Raw genomic sequence first — 18,096 nt, forward strand, 5'->3', positions numbered from 1 at the left:
CCTTCCACGGCTGCAGAAAATTCCTGGATTTTACCCCAAGATGCCCCCTCCAAGTGTGAGAACTCCTCCTCGGCCCGCTCCCATAGCAACTGTTCCCTAGCTACCCAGCCGCACTTGCTATTCTCATCCCTGTGCAGCTGTGTGCGGCCCCCCGGCGCTGCGCATGAGGCTGCCGACGCTGCCACCAGCCCTGCTGCCGACCCTGGACCCCAAACCCACGCTGCACCCACCCTGACCAGGCTGCCCCCCTTTGCACACTCCCCCCTGGTGACTGTCATGACCCTAACCCTGCTCACACTGCGTCCCCCCTTCGCGGGGCTGTCCCTTGGGCTAAGGAGGCAGGGCCCCATGCTGGCACAAGGTCCCCCTCTGCACGGTTGCCCCCTGAAGCAGCGATGCACAGTGCCCGGAGGGGAGCAGGACTCTGCCCCCAGCCCCACAGCACACCTGTGACAGCCCAGGAGGGCAGACAGAGGAGTGGGGGGACATGCCCCAAAGAGGACCACAGGAGACACGAGCACCCCAACAGCACAAGGCCTTGTACCTGTCATGCCCCTGCACCGACCCAAACCACCCAGCTGAAGCCACCGAGGGCCACCCGCGGTCCCTGGTCAGCATCAGCCCTTGCTGTGGAGGGCAGCCCCAGCCCTTCCCTGCAGGACAGGAGCAGCAGCAGAGCCCATGGCAGCTCAGGAATGGGGGTCCCAGCCACCAACCCTGTATGGCCCAGAGCAGGGCCACCCTTGACACGACAGCAATACAAACCACAGTGAATCTTACGCTTAACAAAAGGTTAAAAATTTAAATACTTTCCAACTTTAGTGCAAGGCAAGCAAATGATACCACAGGTCCAAGTAGGTGCTCAGCCCCCCCAGGGGGCCTGGCTCAGAACGAACACGAAGCAGCAGCATGCACACGTGCACACACGCACGCGTGCGTGTACATACACACAAAGAGAAGAGACGAGTTATTGCTCGGGACACAGCTGGGACAAGTGTGCACAAGAGGGGACACGACAAACGGAACAGAGAGGCAGGCTGAGCCCCACGCTGCTCCCCAGGGACACGCAGGGCTCTGGCCCCTCCACTCCCTTATGTGTCTGCTCCTTCGACACCAAGCTGGGCCTGGGGACCACGGCGCACCCAGCACGCAGAGACGGCTGGCCTGGAGCTGGTGGGACTGCACCGGGGCCATCCTGCACCATGCTGGGGATCAGACCAACCCTTTGGACCTGCAGCAGGTACCTCCTGAGCAGGTGCTGTGGGAATGGCTGTGTCCTGCTGTGCTGCAGCCAGCCTGCTGGCGGTCTGGAGAGGGGGCCGGGATCAGCTCCCTGGAACTGGCAGCATGTGCGAGACGAGGCAGGAGGAAGCAGGCTCCGGCAGACAAGGAAGCAGGGATGAGGCAGTGACGCTCTGCTGCCAGGATGCAATGGTAGATGCTTTGGCACAGCAGCTTCCTGTGCCTTGGGGCTGAGGAATGGACTCCGCTGGAGCCAGGGATGCCTCAGCACGGCCAGAAAGGTCCAGGAAAGATGCTTTAGACACCTCAAGGCACAAAAGGCCTCTGCCCAGGACCCCCTGGTACAAAGCTGGGACCATCGCTCCCCCCGTAGGAGGACATTTGTGCCTGTGACAGGGTGGGGGCAGTGCAGGCCCCCACCTATAGATTAAAAACTGACATGTGATATGTACAGACCGACGTATATAAATATACACCAAACCTGCAGTGCCGCTTCGGCACTGTGGAATGTGTCAGCAGAGCTGCTCCAGCCTGGCCTCGGCCCACGCTGGCGCAATCCCTCCCTCCCACCCTGGGCCCGGGAGGGGAGCAGCAGCCGGCGGGCGGCAGCAGCACAATCCCAAGCGGCAGATTCAGAAGCGTCCAGGTCTCTCTTGGGGATGAGGGCTTGCCCATGGCCAAAGGTGCCTTGGCCTGAGCCTCATGCTGCCGCCAGCCCTGGAGCCATCCTCACAGTCTTCAAATACAGACGTGTAAAGCTGTAAACAAATCCACCTTGCGGGGCCACTTCTACCTGTGTCCTTCAGGCTGGGCTGTTGTTCTGCTGGGCACCCGGAGAGGTAAGGGGGTCCCAGGGGCTGGAGAACAAGCTGTGCTCTACAGCCGGGTGGGCTCTTCCTCACTGTCGCTGCAGTTTCCACAACAGTCCTGAAGTCAGAAGGGCAAGGAGAGGGAGGAGGGAGAGAGGAGCACAGCAAGCAGAGGGTGAGCACAGTCACACAACCCAGCCTACAGCTGCCCTCCGGCAGGGAAGGGCCAGGCCCCTCTCAGCCTGCACGTGGGAGAGCTACATGGAGGCAAGGGGCTGGAGGGGAGCCCCAGTCTGCAGAGAAACAGTCAACCTGCATTTGGGGGTTCAGCTCCTGGCAGACAGACTGGTGAGCACGCAGCTGACTAGCTCAGAAGCTGGGAAGAAAATGGGCTCCATGGACGACAGCCACCCAGGGAGACAGCTCAGGGCCAGCACAGACAATCTGCCCCACTCAGGGCTCAGCCAGTGCAGAAGCAGCTGAAGCCCTTTTTGCTGGAATGGGAGGGATTCTGAGCACAGGGCAATGCCAAACCCTTCATGGTTTCTCAACCCTTCTGTGTGTCCCGGACATCTGAAGAGAGGAGTGAAGGGAACTTCCCACAGCCCCCTGGGAGCAGAGCTCCCAGCAGCGGCAGTGCAGGGGCAGCTTTGGCTCAAGCCGAGGGCAAGGCCTCCCCCACGAAGGCAGCAAGAGCAGGAAAGCAGGATTAGTGGCTCAGGGGGCAGTTAGAAAAACAAGCAGCTTGTGCTCTGCTGGGGGAAGGGGTTAGGCACTGAAGGACAACACTCCTCTTTCCCAGATCTTGCCATGTCCGCGGGCCACCGGGTATTTCCCTGAGCAGAGCAGCCAGGAGAGACTGCTCACCTCTGGAAAGAGAAAACACGTGGCAAATCACAGCTCAACCCCTGCCACAGGCAGCTGCCTATCCTCCGGCAGGTCCTGCCTGCCTCGGGAAGGGCTGGGTATCCCAGCCCAGAGCTGGCTCTGGTTAGGGCAGCCCACTGATCAGTGAAGCACAACTCGGAGCTCGTTGGGGAAGCAGGAGTCAGCACCGGGTGGCTAAGATGGGTCCAGAGCCAACCACACTTAAGTCCCACAGCTGCAAGCAGCTGTTGAGAGGCAGCAGCCCAGACTTTGCCAGTCCTGGAAAGAAGGCAAAGACTGTTCTGGGCAGAGGAGACAGGCAGGCAAGCAAGCCCATAGCAGCTGCAACACGTTTCCGTTCTCCTCATCCCTCGAAAGCAGTGCTCTCTCTGCCTGCTCAAGGTCTGGCAGAAATACTCTGGGGAGCCCAGGAGCCCATTCCAAGAGCAATGTCTTCTTCAGGGACAGTATTATTCATGTAGGAAGGGAGCAGACTTGCTATTTTAGTGCCTTCAGCAACATCCCTCTGCCTGTGTGACTGCAGCATGTTTAGCCAGGACACTCCATTCCAGCCCCCTCGACTCCCCCAGCATGGGGAGTGGCAGCCAGGTGAGGGCTGGCTCCCTGCATGGGTCCCTCTGAGAGCCCTGAGGTCTGGCCACCCAGGGGAGACTGCCTGTTGCCCTCTCATGCCCACCTCCCTGCCAGATCTGCCTGGCAGAGGCAGGAGCAGGCTCATTGCTGCTTGAGGACTTGCTGTGGAGGAAACGCTGGGCAAACACTCTTACCTGTCTGCTGAATAAGCGCTGGAGTAACCCTTTTTTGGGCTGTGGAGAAGGCTGCCCTTTCCAGTCCAGGTCTGGGGGCACTGTGCCGTCTGTGCTAAAGACATTCAACTCCTTAAAACACTCCGTCTCAATCATCTGGAAGAGGGCACAGATGGCTGCAGCGACTGCCACACAAGGCCCGTCACCGAGGGCCCAGCAGAGCACAAGAGCAGCAGGGACAGCACGAACCCTGTGGGACACTGCACTCTGCCATGCTGGGCACAAGCAGGAGCAAAGACTTGTCCTGCAAACCTACCTCATTCTGCCAAGGAATGGACACGCTTCCTGTAGCAAACTTCTGGTAGAAGTCATTGTCCGTGGGCTCCAGCTCCACCCCTTTCACTGTGGAGAACTGCTCGATGTCCAGAACATCCTTGCAGTAGATGGCCTGGGGCTAAACAGCACAAGGACTGCTCTAATGCTAGGCTCCATGAAGATACCACCACCTCAAACAACCATAGCTTGTGGCCAAGCCTAGGCCCCCTCTCCCTGCAGCCAGAGCTTGCTTGACCCCTGTTCTGCCAGGCTCCAGAAACAAGAGGGAAGGGAATGGGCACCATCTCCTCAGGTGAGGCACCCCAGGGCTCCTGCTTCCCTTGACAGCACCAGTGACTGAAGAGGTCAGGACATGAACAGGCACTTACATCTGGCTTGAAGGGGGGGTCCAGCATGCCTGCTTCCAGCCTCTTGAAGTTGAGGTGCTTGAAGAGAGGGTGCTCCTTCACTTCCTTGGCCCCAGCCCCTCGGCACCCCAAGCGCTCCAGAGGGTCTTTGCACAGGAGCTGCAACACAAAGGAAATCAGTGCCCGGGGTGGAGGGTGCTTCGGGCAGGAGAAGCCCCGAGGTCGGCCAGGCTCCTGCAGTATGTCTCTAGGGATGGCACAGGCCCACTAGGCAGCTGGAAGAGCGAGGAATTAAGGCACTTTGGACGCTCCTGCGCTGCCTTATCGAGCCAAGGAAACCTGGCTGTCACCAGCACCTCTACAGGGAGCAGCCTCAATGTTCTCCTGCGGTGTGCAAAGAGGTGGTGGGAGCGAAGGGACAGGGAGGCACACTCGTACCATGGTGCAGAGGGAGCGGGCGCAGGGAGAGAACTTCTCCGAGTACTCCTCCTGCACTTCCTTCACCAATCGCTCCACCTCCTCCCGCTTGATCTTCTTCTTGCGCTGCTGGAAGGGGGACTGTCCCTCGATCATCTCGTACACCAGGCAGCCCAAAGCCCACCAGTCTGGGCTGAACGTGTAGCGCTCATTCTTCACCACCTCCGGAGCTACATAGGAGCAGAGCATAGGTGAGGGATGTGTGAGGGCAAGGAGAGCACGTGTGCAGTCAGAGACCACTTTTTGATTAAACCAGGGCCACTTACCCATGTAGCCAACTGTCCCCACCCGGCCCTTAATTGTTTGACCCTCTGGCACGTGCACAGCTAGCCCCAGGTCTGAGATACGGATGTGACCTGCACAGACGAGGAGGCAAGTTAAAAGGACAAGGTCAAGGGGCTATGTTTGAAGCTGCCAAGAACACAGAGCAACCCTGGTTCAAGCAGAGGAAGAGAGAAGAACTCAGGCCCAGGCCTCCTCTTGACCCTGCACTCACCGTGGTCATCCAACAGTATGTTCTCTGGCTTCAGGTCCCTAGGAAGGAAGGGACTTGTTTAGCAAGAAGCCTGTTGTCAAAGCGAAGGACACAAGCAACAGTGACATCTCAAGAAGTCACAGATAAGCAGCAGAGGGATGCAATGCCCCTGCCTTGGGCACACAGATAATCTTCCCCTCACCCCTGCCCTGGAGTTAGCCCTGAAAGCTCTCCCCTCCCGGGCAGAGAGGCAGGACATGACAACGTTCAACCCTCCGCAAGGAAGCAGTGAGCCTGTGGCTGATTCTCTCTTTGCAGGTGCAGAACTCACTATGGGACAGGCTGTGCGAGGGAGAAGGAGCAGAGGCTTCTTCTGCTTGTCCTGCCCCAGGGCAAGGCACAGGGTATGACTAGAAGGGACTTTCCGGCCCCATGTTTAGCCGTGCTATCCCTAACGCTATATCACACAACCTGGTGAGTACAGTCATACCATCAGATTGTTCTCCCTCCTGCCCAGCTCTCAGTCTTGAGTGTATCGGGGCAGCCTACCTTCCTTTGTTCCAGTGTCAATACTGCCCAGGGAGTTAAGCACCCAAGTGCCTGCCCCGACGCACGATCACATCCTGTTCTTGGTGATCATTTACCAGCACGAGGAAGCCAAGCTAAGCTCTCCGGTCTCTCCCATGAGATCAGCTTTCTGTTCCTGATCCCCTCTCACCCAGCTCTGTGCTGCTTTCAATTCTGAGCTTACAGACCCAGCTGGGCTAGTAAGAGCAGCAGGAACCCTCTTGCTTCTGCAGCCCATACAAGATCTCCCAGCAGGGGCCAGGCAGCGCGCACCTGTACACTATCCTCTCCTGGTGCAAGTCCTCAAGGCCACAGCAGATCTCGGCAGCATAGAAAGCTGCCCGGGGCTCCTCGAAGCCAGCCTCTCCCATGTGGTAGATATGGAACTTGAGGTCCCCTCCATTCATGAGGGTCAGCACTAGGCAGAGAGCATCTTTAGTTTCATATGCATAGGCTAAGCTCACCTGCAATTCAGGGCAGAAAGGCTGTTAGAAGACACAGCTGGAAGAGGGAGGTGCCCACGCTCTTATGGGCACTTTGTCACCCAAGCAGCCACTCATGGGCAGCAGGACTGGGCCTTTGCCAGCAGAGGAGGCAGAGGGGGAACTGTGCAAACCCAGGGAGGATGTGGAAGTGCCCAGCAGCCCCAGCATACCCCCAGCTTTCCTCAGACAGGGAGGACACTACTTCCATGAGCCAGAACTCCTCCCCTCTTGGGGGCAAGCAGCACCCAACAGCAACCCCGTGTCAGCGTCTGATGAATCCTCCGTAAAGGGAGGCTTCAGGCTGTCCACACCTCGGTGCAGCCAGGGAGAGAGCTCCCCACCACACAGCTCAGGGCTAGGCTTCTGCCCACTTGGCTGTCTGGAGAGACAGTTCTCGCTGCTTTCTTGTGCCGCAGAGGTTAAGAAGGCGCCTGTGAGACCAGATGGGCCTCACTTTGGGGGCATTTACAGCATCTTGTGGAGGCAGTAGGAGGTCTTGCCAGACCCCAGCCTTGTGAGAGATCTGCAGCTGCCAGAACCCTACTCCATGGGCAGGGCCTGCTCCTGCCTCTCCACACGGGATGAGGAGCACAGAGGTGCCGGGCCGGCTGGTTGGACGAAGAATCAACCACCACAGCAAAGTGAGAGCAATTCCTATGTACTTACTACAAACCTACTGTTCACTTTTTCCAGGATCTGTTTCTCATTCAGGGCCATGGCCTCTCCTTTCCGCTTTTTGATCCGTTTCTTCTCCAGCTTCTTGCAGGCGTACATCTTCCCCGTGGCACGCACTTGGCAGGCACAAACCTGGAGGGGGGACAATGCTCAGCGCCCTCCCTCTGCTGTTTCCAGGGTGGGGTCTAGGTTCTGCTCTCAGGAAGAGGCACGGGAAGGCAAAGATGTCCCTGTCCCGCCTCACTCTGAAGTTAGCGAGAAGCCCATTGTCAAAGTAAGCACACAGGGAACAGCGACATCTCCAGATGTCACAGATAAGCAGCAGAGGGCTGCAATGCCCCTGCCACCTGTAGCAGCACCATGGCTGGTGCCTGGGAAGACAGAAGGCCACTCCAGAAACAGAAGGAAGCCTGACAGTGACAGTTTTCAGGAGTGCAGTTTCCCCTGCCAAGACACCGGGAACAGACCTGACTCTCTGCCCAGGCAGCAGTACGCACCATAGGGCATGTGCTACCTACCCTGTGCAACACCTTCCACACCTCCAGTGCCTGGCGAGAGGAGAGCTCGGGCTCCTCAGAGGGGAACTGACAGGTCATGCAATGCCCAGAGCACAGCAGTGCCCAGTGCAGGGCCCCCCCAGCCAGCAGCACCTGCCTGCAGGTGCTGGAGCAGCTCGTGGCACCCTGATGGCCAACCCAGGCCTGCATTTGGTGGCAGGCAACAGTGGCTGCCTGGTACCCCGAATGCAGAGGAAATGCCAGTCACTCACCTCTCCAAAACCGCCCTTGCCCAGCACACGGTACTGGCGGAAAGTGTTTTTGGTCACTGGCTGCCTGTGAGGTAAGGGAAACTGGAGTGAGATGGGAGCAGGGAGAGAGCAGGGGCTGAAGCCCAAACCACCCCCATGCCCTGGCCTGAGAGACTGCAGCCCACCCCAAAACCCCTGCTCAAGCAGACCTTGCTTCCCTGTGAGGCAAGCAAGACTGGGGCTGCTGATGGTACCAATAAAGGGCCCTGAAGGGGAGCAAGAGTAGACAAAGGCCGGGCCCTTGGCTCCTGCCAGGGCCCAGCACCGAGGGACCCCTCAGGCAGCCCATGCGAGCAGGGTACAGGTCTCCCAGCGATGCCAGGGAGCGTTACCGTTCCAGCCATTTCCACTGCAGGAAGCGGTTGAAGTACAGGCTGTCGAGGTAGTCGGCAAAGGGAGCCACACTCAGGTAGTCGTGGATAAGCCTAGGAGAGAGCAGAGCCAGCAAGGTTCCTGAGAGCTGATCACAGACACGGAAAAGGCCGGCAGTCCAAGGAAAGAGGAGGTGAGCAGCCCTGAGCACCCGTTTACTTTGCCATCCCCTCACCCAGCCTGGCGCTGAATCACCCATGTACCCCGTGCAGCCCTGGCCCAGAAAACCCACCCTCCACGCTAAGCCTGATGCAGAAGGAAGGCACGTTGGAGGTACCACTGTGATGAACACAGCACCCTGGGATGGGGCTGGCACTGCTAATTGTGGACTCTCAGCACCAGCCTGGGCTGCGGGACAAAGGGGGATGATGGGACACTTTGCAATTGCCTTTCTGCTCACAGGGCAAATGCACACTCAAGGCTGTAATCAGCTGCCGAAAGCTGCTAGCAATGTTCAGCACCAGGCGCTGAGTTGTTCAGTTTCAGATGAATATCCAGCACAAAAGGCCACAGGGGATCCTGCTTGAGAGAGCTAACTGCTTCGGAGACCGGTGCCAGGGCTGCCCAGCAGAGTAAAGAGCCTTAGACATAGTGTCTAGACTGGAGACATGCATCAAGGAGAAGCGGACGGGCTCTTGCCCTTTCAGAGCTTGCCAAGAGCAGGCAGGGCCCAGCCCGGAGGCTCCGCATTCAGACAGCGACACTAGTTACCACACACAGAGCTAACGCTCCCCAGAAGACTGCAGCAAACCCATTGCCACAGCCCTGCACTCGATTAGGCAACGTGCTCCAGCTACTGTTCAGGGAAGGCTGTAAGCCCGGTTTGCCTAACAGCTTCCGCTTCGCACCCAGAGCCAGGACCTCAGTCAGTGCTTCTGCGATGGGAACAAGCGTGACCTGAGATCCCTGCAGCAACAGCCAGCGTAACCTAACTACAACAGCCACATCTGCGGCTAGTGGGAGAGGACAGCTGGCACCGAGACTGCAGCTGTCAGCTCTGCTCTACGGATGCCTACGAGACCCTGGCACAGGACAAGGAACAGCATGGCCAGATGCTGAGGCTTGCTGAAATGGGGCCTTCCCAAATGGCAACTCAGACCCATGGCAGACTGAGAGGAGTGACAGAGGTTTCTGCAGCAGTTTGTGGCTCCCAGAGCCCACGGGAGCTCCTTGCATTTGCTTTCCTATAGCTGTGCTGCAAACCACCAGCCCAAAATTCCCCAGGCCCCAGCCTTAGCACCAGCCCTCGCTCTCCTGGAGGAAGGGACCACGAGGGACAAGGCGAGTTAGCTGCAGCATCTACCCCATGCCATGGTGCAACCTGCAGGCAGGTCCCAGCCCTTCAACTTACTTAGTGGATTCCTTGAAGAGCTCCTTGGAAGGTTCCTGCGCCAGCCTCTCACAACAGGCATCCACCAGCTGCGAGGGGACTTCAGGCACATGGTCATCACTCTGGGGACAAAGGGATGGAGTCAGACTTAGGGAGCAGAGCACAAGGATCCTCCCAGGAAGGAGAAGCCCACAGTAACAGCACACAGGCACCTATCTGCTTTAGGGCCAGTGGGAAAAGCAGCAATGGTCGCTTGTGAGGTAGTGGGGTGGCTCCGTAGTATTCTGCCCTCACCATCCTGCCCAGCACGTTCGCTGTGGCAGGACACGGGTAATGACAGCTGTCAGCTTTCCAATGGCACTACCGTTGCAGGCAGCAAACACAACCCTCTTACTCACGTCTGGCTTCAAGTACTTTTCAATCAGGTGCTGCCCGCATTCCTTCCGCTTCTCATCTGGAGCCACTTCGTACCCTGCCTGCACAGAGCAAAGAGCATGAGGAGCAGGTCCAGCCAGGAACTGAGCCTTGCTACCAGGCAACAGTTGCAGAGCAGCAACACCCTCTGCCCAAGGTTTCCCATGCTTTCCTGGAAAACCAGATCTCCAGCAAACAGCTCTCTAAGCAAAGGCCCAGCCCTATCTTGGAGAAACTGCAACGCACACGTTTTTCCTTCAGGAAAACCCTACGTGCCCAGAAGTACCTGGTGACTGCTGGAGCACCCAGGGACAACCGGTCCGTGCCTAGGGCGCCAACAACATCCCTGTCTCCCCCAACGAAGCTCGATGGGCTTTGCTCTTACCACGGCATCCAGGAACTTGACGCAGCGTGACAGCTCAGGTCGTGTCTCGCAGAACTGCCGAAAGAGCATGTGCCCAATGGGCTGCTTCTCACACAGGCTGTGGTAGTCCCGCTCTGCAAATGTGGAGAAGACCACTCACTGCCAACCCCAGAGGAGCAGCCACAGCCCACCGCCCCAGGCACAGGCATCGGTGGAGAGGCTTGTGACTCATCTGCTGACTGCTCACAGGTCCCACCAGCCTGAGACTCCCAGGAGAGTGAAATGCACCCAACGGAGACAAGAGGCATGACCAAGCTTTTACGTTCCCCTCTGGAAGATCCTCTTCCCTGAAAGAGGTTTGACCTACTGTTCTGTACAGCCTGACCCTCTTGTTTCTAGCAAGGGATCTTGGTGTCTTCTGCTTGCCTGGAGGCTCTCTTCTCAAGCCTGTCCCCAGAAGATCGACTGACTACTCCAGACACACAACTTTCCTTGGAACATGAGGAACACAGCAAGCTTATTTCGAGGCAGATCGTTCAGGTCAAGAGTTGCTCTGATGACTCTTACAAACCACTCGTATTTCCAAAGGCCCTGCTGGAAGTAGCAGCATCAAAGCAGGAGACACCATTTCCACAGATGTCCTGTTAATGCTGCACACAGCAATTAGACCCCCCTGACTCCATGGGACAGCCACCCACTTGTATGTCAACCCCTGCTGCCCTCCGGAGCTTGGCTTCCCTGCTGATTCCTCCTACCCCTCCCTGAAGTCTGGCAGCCCAGGCACAAACCCCTTTGACTATCCAGAGTACTTCCGGTTGTCTGCTTTTTTTTCCTCCCCTTCCACTCATAAGATGTTGTCTGATTGCAGGCCAGAACAGATTTCTGTTCCAGCCACTGCCACCGAGGGCTGTGGGCTGCCTGGGGTGCAGATGTGCAGCCATCCATCGGCTCACAGGGGATCTGCCAGCGCTCCCCAGGGCTGGGTGCTGCCGGCCTTCCCCTCCCTGTGCAGCAGTTTCTCCCGAGGAAGCTGCGGCTTCCTGAGGGTGCACGAGAGCGCAGAGACAGCGGGGCTGCGGTGGGGGAGGAGGCCGCCTCGCCAGCTCTGCCACACCGTCTGGTTTCCTTGTGTCTGCAGGGGAAGGAGTTCCCTTCAGCTGGGGAGGACAAGAGCTTGCTGCCGGTGCTATCAGAAGCTTTCAGCTGCCCTCGCTGCTGCCCAGGGTCACACAGGGTTGCTCCCTGCAGTCAGGGCACGCAAAGCTTAATTCTGCAGTGGGCAACCAGCCCACCGTGCCCATGGCCCTGCCAAGCCTCTGGAATAGGAAAGAAATGCCTTTCTAGCAGGCTGCGAGGGGAAAACAAAACCACTCCAGCCACAGAGTGACCCAAGCACGAGAACAGGGACATCTTTCCCACAGGGAAACCAAGTGAGGCAGCCACCACCTGGGCCAGAAGCACTTCTCACATGCCTCCCCAAGGGGAAGTGGGGACACGGGTGGTGACAGCCAGCCGCTGGGAGGGACTTGCCTCCCAAAGCATTACAAGGTCACTGTCCCAGACAGTGAGACAGCAGAGATAGACAGACCACCAGCACTCACCACCGGCAAACGGGCAGCACAACAAAGGTGAAGTTCAGTGCTGGAAAACATGTCATGACACCCACCGGAAGGGTGGCTGTGGGCAGAGGACAGGCATCAGCTGAGGCAAAGCTCTGCTGAGGGCACACAAGTCAGAGAAGCAGATAGGGGTTGAGACGGCCAAGATGGAGCTGCAAGGAGAGCCCAGGCCAGAGCTCCGTTCAGTGCTCAGGACCCGCTCCAGAGAGGCAGTTCGCAGCAAAACCAAGGGTAGAGTCTCCATCTGACTACGTTCGGCTGCGAAGCCGGCCCTGGGAGGTGGTGCATGGCATGCACAGCAGCAGAACCAGGCTGTTGTGCGCTTGGAGGTTACAGTGTGGATGATGGAGGTTGAGTTATTCCAAGTGCTACAGTCCCATGTGCTCTCAAAGGGAGCCACTCCTCTCCTTGGGGCTGCCAGGACCTGGAAAACCTGGGCAGGCTGGAATTGGGGACTGGAGCTGCAGAAACCTCCCAAACCCACTCAGCCCAGTGACACCTGCTCTGAAACAAGGTCAGCGCTGTGCCACTCTCCAGCTGGCAGCTGAATCCGGAGTGACAACTTAGACAAGCTCTCCCCTTCTCAGGAAGCAGAGCATTCCCACCCTCTGTGCCCCAAAACACTTTCACATGATCTCAGGACCAAGCCTGCTGCACAAACATTAAAACCACGAAGAGTACAAAGTGCAGTATTAAAATGACAGGCTAAGCCCTGCCCAACTGTGCAACTCTCATCTGTACCACACAGCGAGAAGCCAGTTTTGCCTGAGTAAAGCTGCTGCTTTAGAAGCTGCTGTGTTAGAAGCCGAGGTCTGCAGAGCAGGGCTGAATCCCAGCCAGGGAGTCCAGAAGATGTTAGCTGCACCTTTGTTATTTATGCAAAGGCACTCCAGAGCGATGCTCCAAAGCTCTGCAACACCGAGCAGGTCTGTTTGCACAGAGAAGGGTGCGTATCTCTAGTGAAGCTCATCACAGTCTGGAAGGCATACGGGTACATCAACAGGCACTATCCAGTGAGCGCCATGCAGCTGTGATTTACCCACCCATAGTTTCTTCCCTACACCCAGAGCTCCGAGTGATCCTTGCTGGGTTTTGGCCAACACGCGTCCCATTATACATCCCTGACCCTTGCAGGACTCAACTGCCCTCACATGCACCCAGCTTTGGGTGCACAATGCCCACGCACGCTCACCCTCCGGCCCTGCTCCGGAGCGGAGCCTGGACGCTGCTCAACTCCCACCAGCTGCTGTGTCTCACCGAGGGTTTGTCGAAGATCCTCGCAGAGGCTGATGTGGGGGAACTGCAGCATCTGGCGCCATTTCTTACTCTTGCCCTTCCGGTTCCCGCCACCACCTGGAGGGCACACAAAATCGGTACCATGAGTTATGAAGCAAGGATGTCCGACTGCAGCCTAGCCTTAGCAGGAGCCGAGAGAGGAGACACCCTCTGTCCATTTACACAAGCAAGCCCAGGCAAGGAAAACAAGACCGAAGTGCTACCGCCGTCTCCTGACCGGTGGAGCAAAAGCACTAGAGCCTCTGACTGCCAGAGAAGCGGACGGATCAACCACTCTGCCTGCTGAACAAAGTCACAACCAAGAACACGAAGACCTTTCACGTGGACATCTCAGTGACTCGTATTTAAGTTTGGAGAATCAGGGCAGGGGCAGGAGTGCCTAAAGCCACAGGTTGCTCTATGCCTGCACAAGAGTTCTTGGCTCCCAGGCCTGTCCTCATAACTAATCACCTCTCGAGGCCAAGCCTTGCTCAGTGTGAAGCTCTTCCTGCTGTAGTAACGATGTTCATGCCACCTACTCATTCCAGACTGATTGCTTACTCTAGGGAGGGGCTCTCAGAGAGGGCACGAAGCTGGGAGACAGGAATTCCTGCTCTAATCCTGGCTCCACAGACAACTCACTGCATCGCCTGGGGCTCATCACTTCAGTTTCCCACCTGTGAAGTGGGGACACTCCCACCTTTCTCCAGAGATAAGCCAGCCTCAGAAAAGTGAGATCCAAGAACTAGATATTATTCCAGCTTCAGTTGCTGGAGTGAATGCCCAGTGCTGTAGGACAGGGTGGGAAAGCTTCTAGATAGACCAAAAAATTTACATCATAGCAAGCACTAAGTACTGAAATACTTGTACGCCTGATGGCTGGGATCAGCCAGCCTCCAGGGATTGCCTTCCCCCTGCCCGGTGCCAACACACACACCATCTCCCACCTCCATTGGAAATATATTAAACCACCCTGCCAAGTTGGGCCAAAGGCACGGCTTTCTAAAATCAGGAGGGGTTTAACATCATTTATCAGCTCTTGAGAAACACTTTCATAACACTTTCCTCCACTGTGGATGCAATTCAGCCCCTAATCCTAGACATGGTCCCCCAGCATCCAGCTCCCCACGCCGCAGGAGGCCTTGGTTGGACAGGCAGGTGGGACGGGGACATCTAAGCCGGCCTTCTGCAGGGCCAGCCCCAGGTCCGAGCCCCTGGCACACTGCGGGTCGCTGCGCTACATCTGCCCCGCACCAGCAGCTGGGCTGCACGATTGTACAAACTCAGGAAGGAAGTGACTCAAGGGTAAGCAGGGGTGGAAGAAACCAGCAGCACAGACACCTTCTTGTCAGCCAGGGCTTGCAGCAACGAAAGAGACGGGGATAACTAAGTGAGGGCACGGGAGGACAAGCCATCCTCACCCCATGAGCACTCAAGGAAAGGCAGAGCAATGCCTCACAGCACCCAGAGGACGAGGACAGGCAGCTTGCATTTCCTTGAGTTGTTTGCTTTGAAAGGAGGCTCCAGCACCCTTCATGCACTGTCCTGCCCCGCCCTCCCGGCGCCACAGCAAACAGCCTAGCAGGGAACTTGTCTCCTGCACAGCAACTTCCCAGCACCCCCATTTCAGGGATGGGGCAAGGGGTGGGCTGCCTCCACCCAGAGCTCACCACAGGGGAGCTTCAGGGCTTGGTGACATCTCAAAGCTGGTCTGTTGTCCCTCTGCCAGAGGCCATCAGGCAAGGGGAACAACGGGGGAAGGATCCTTCACCTTCCCCTGGGCCAAACCCTCCTAGAAGAGTTTGAAGGAAACACAGAGCATGGTCATCCTATGGCAGCAGCTGAAGATGGCTGTCAGCAGCCCTCCCAGGGTGATCTCAGCCCCACACTCCCACACCAGACCACGAGGCTCCCAAAAAGGCTGGGCTGGAGCAAAGCACCTAGTGCTGCTGGACCTGGCCAGCAAAGCGGCTCTGTCCTGTCACACAGGCTGCCAGAGCTCGCCCCAGCAGCCACCACGGCCACCTAGCCACAGGCAGGAGAGCCGTGGACAGGCAGCACAGCCACCTGCGGCTCTCGCCGGCCAGGAACTGTCCGGTATGAGCATGCCAGTGGATTGTATCTGCCTAAAACCAAACTGCCCACTGCCTGCCAAAGCTGAGGCTCCAGAGGAGCCCTGGGAAGCACTGCAGCAGCTGTCCCATGCCTTGCTCTGCATCAGCAACCAAACTCTGTTCTGCTGAAGGCACAACGGGAGCCAGTCTCCTGGTCACTCACGCCATGGGAAGCAGGGTCTCGTGTCCAGAGGTCACAAATGCCGCTGTTTGGTTTTGCCTGGATTTCGTTTTCAACCAAACCTTGCCATTATGAAACATAATGTCATGGTCCACCACGGTCACTGTGCCTGAAGTACCTACACTAAGCCCTATTTTCAAGCAGCTCAAAAATGCTTCTGCCCATGTAAATTTAATTTTGTTGCTCTTTGCTCCCACAAATCTAATCTCTAAAGCCCTCTAACTAGATTTCAGTGGGCCCCTCAGGCTCCAGAATGACTTGGTCTGGCCAGCTGCACGCCGTGGGCCAGGAGGGACTGTACTTCCCCGCCACTTAACGTGATCTAATGAACTCCCCGATGCCTGGCTGAATCCGATCTTCTCTGCAAAGGACCAGGCTCCTGTGTGACAGGCTTCCCAGCTCTCTCCTTAAGCCATCCTGAGACTTCTCTGCATGGCAGGCTGCATCCCCCACTGAGGCCCTGGAATTCAGCCGTGCCCCCTGAAGCAGCAGGTTTGTGGCCCTGCAGCAAAGCTCCTGGTGCCGAGCGGACCAGGGGCCAGGGTTGGTGTGAAGGTGGCGGAGGGACGGGGCTCACCGCCGCAGTTTTGGGATCGGCCCTTGTGTGGGAAGCAGCAGTTTACCAGCCTGAAATCGACCTTTTCTCCTCAAGCTGCTTTGCCCCCCTGCCAGAGGAGCAAGAGCCTCCGGAAGGGGTAAAGGCTGGAGGCTGCCAGCACCGGCGGGGAGGCAGGCGGGGGCTGCAGGGCGGTTTCCACACGGAGAGGCAGCACGGCCACCCCCGGGGGCTCAGCACCCCCCGGAGGACGCACAGCACGGGGCGCTGAGCGACCCCCGGCTGACCCAGCAGCGCCCAGCGCCGGGCCTTCGCTTAGGGCCGAGTGCCTTCAGGCGGCCTGCGCCCAACCTGCGCCGTTACCTCCCCGTTCCCAGCAGCGCCGCGGGCAGCCGAGGCCGCGACCCCGCCGGAGGGACAGCCCGGGGCCGAGTCCCGGGGACAGCCATCGCCAGAGCCTGCAGCCCGCCGGGCCGCAGCCCGGGGGAGCGGACGCCGCTCTAGCGGGGGAGCTCTAGCGGGGGGGCGGACGCGGGCTCACGGCTCAGGCCACCGGCCGGCCGGCACCTCCCGGGCGCTGGGCTCGCTCCACGGCCGGGCCGCCCCGGGCCTGCCGCCTCCCCGCGGCCCCCCCCCCGGCTCCAGGGACCGGCGTCCGGCCGGCGCCGCCGCTCACCTTCGCGGGCCTTGAGGAGGACGGTGTTGGCGACGATGTTCTCCAGCTCCATGGGCCCGGGCGGCGCCACCGCCTCCCGCCCGGCTCCGCTCCGCTCCGCGCCCCTCCCCTCCGCTCCGCTCGGCCCGCGCGCCGCCGCCGCCGCCGCCGCCGCCGCCGCGCCCCGCCCACCCGCGCCCAGCCCGCCAATGCCTGCCCACGCTCCTCCCGCGCCGCGCTTCTATTGGCCGAGCCCCCCCCCCGGAAGCCTCGCCCCCTCCGCCGCGCCGCTGCCCTCCCGTTGGCCCCGCGGCGGGCGGGGGTGTGGGAGGGCGGGGCGGGGGGAGAGAAGCGCGCGTCATTCGGCGGCCATTGGCGAAGCCCTGTCGGGAAGAGGGAGCGGGTGCTGATTGGAGGGCGAGGTGTCACTCAGGAAGCGCAGCCGCCGCTCCGGGAACGGATAGGGCGAGTGACAACAGCGCCCGCCACAGAGAGACCCACCTTCTTCGGCATCTGATTGGGTGCAGAGCTGACACTCCGCTGCTGGCTGGGTTGTGATAGGGGCGTTTCGTAGGGGTGGGGCCGAGCGGCTGTTTATAAGCGGGTGCGGGCGCCGCGGTTCGGCAGAGTGTGTGCGCCTGGCTGGGTGTGCCGTCTGTGCTCCTGCTGCTGGTGACCTGGGGCTTCTCTGGGGTGTCCTGTGCTCCTGTTAAAAGCAGTTACGTGTTTAGGGGAGCCCTCCCCCGCCTTGGCAGCCTGGCCCTGTGTTTGCAATGGCCTCAGTAAAGCCTTCCGAGCACCCCTGTGTCCGGCGTTGGTCAATCCCTGCGTTGTGGGGTGGGTAACGCAAGCTCTGGTGCTGCGCTCGGTCTCCCTGGTCACCGCTGTGGTGGAGGTTTGGGGTTTCCTCATCCCCCAGGCTCTTGGCACTGGGGGGTGCGGTGCTAGCAGCCTCGTCCTGCTGGGGCTGACCCCGGTGCCTGCTCATGGGCAGTTCCGATATTTGAGCTCTTGCTGCTCCTGCAGCCTTCTTCCCTCCATTGTTTTGCTCTAAAAGCCCTGCTGTTACTTCAGTTAGCCAGCAGCCTTACCCCATCTGAATACAAGCTGTGGTGTGGGAACCGCTCCCCAGCAGATAAGTCATTGATTTCTCTGCAGAGCTCTGTCCTCCTTGAGCACCCCTTGGTGGTCTATCAGCCCTGCAGATGACCTGCCTGGCTCCCTGCTTCTGTAAAACCGCTCATTAACCCTCTTACCCGTTAGCAAGTTGTGCCTGCCCCGCTTTCTGCTCCTTCTGGCTTTCGGGTGCGGACGTCACCTCTGCCTTCTGACAGATCCCGTCTCTCCTCCAGCCTGCAGGC

General features: G+C 58.9%; 1 protein-coding gene across 4 annotated transcripts; it reads right to left on the reverse strand.

Annotated features, from left to right (window-relative positions):
* Positions 1 to 788: 788 nt before the first annotated feature.
* Positions 789 to 16,882, reverse strand: GRK6 (G protein-coupled receptor kinase 6). Of its 4 annotated transcripts, none has more exons than XM_072873737.1 (16): positions 16,757 to 16,882; positions 13,212 to 13,307; positions 10,357 to 10,469; positions 9,956 to 10,033; positions 9,579 to 9,679; positions 8,188 to 8,280; positions 7,817 to 7,880; positions 7,050 to 7,179; positions 6,161 to 6,305; positions 5,342 to 5,379; positions 5,112 to 5,201; positions 4,807 to 5,015; positions 4,390 to 4,527; positions 4,002 to 4,139; positions 3,707 to 3,841; positions 789 to 2,169 (listed from the first exon to the last, which is right to left on the reverse strand). In XM_072873737.1, exons 1-16 carry the CDS (start codon positions 16,806 to 16,808, stop codon positions 2,119 to 2,121), a joined length of 1,671 nt encoding a protein of 556 aa, XP_072729838.1. In that variant the 5' UTR covers positions 16,809 to 16,882; the 3' UTR covers positions 789 to 2,118. The 4 variants fall into 4 exon arrangements, with proteins under 4 accessions (XP_072729838.1, XP_072729836.1, XP_072729837.1 ...); XM_072873735.1 differs by having other exon boundaries at positions 6,161 to 6,351; positions 7,039 to 7,179; XM_072873736.1 differs by having other exon boundaries at positions 789 to 2,920; positions 6,161 to 6,351; positions 7,039 to 7,179.
* Between the last annotated feature and the right edge of the window lie 1,214 nt (positions 16,883 to 18,096).

Source organism: Ciconia boyciana, chromosome 9, assembly GCF_034638445.1.
Source record: "Ciconia boyciana chromosome 9, ASM3463844v1, whole genome shotgun sequence".
Lineage (NCBI taxonomy): Eukaryota > Metazoa > Chordata > Aves > Ciconiiformes > Ciconiidae > Ciconia > Ciconia boyciana.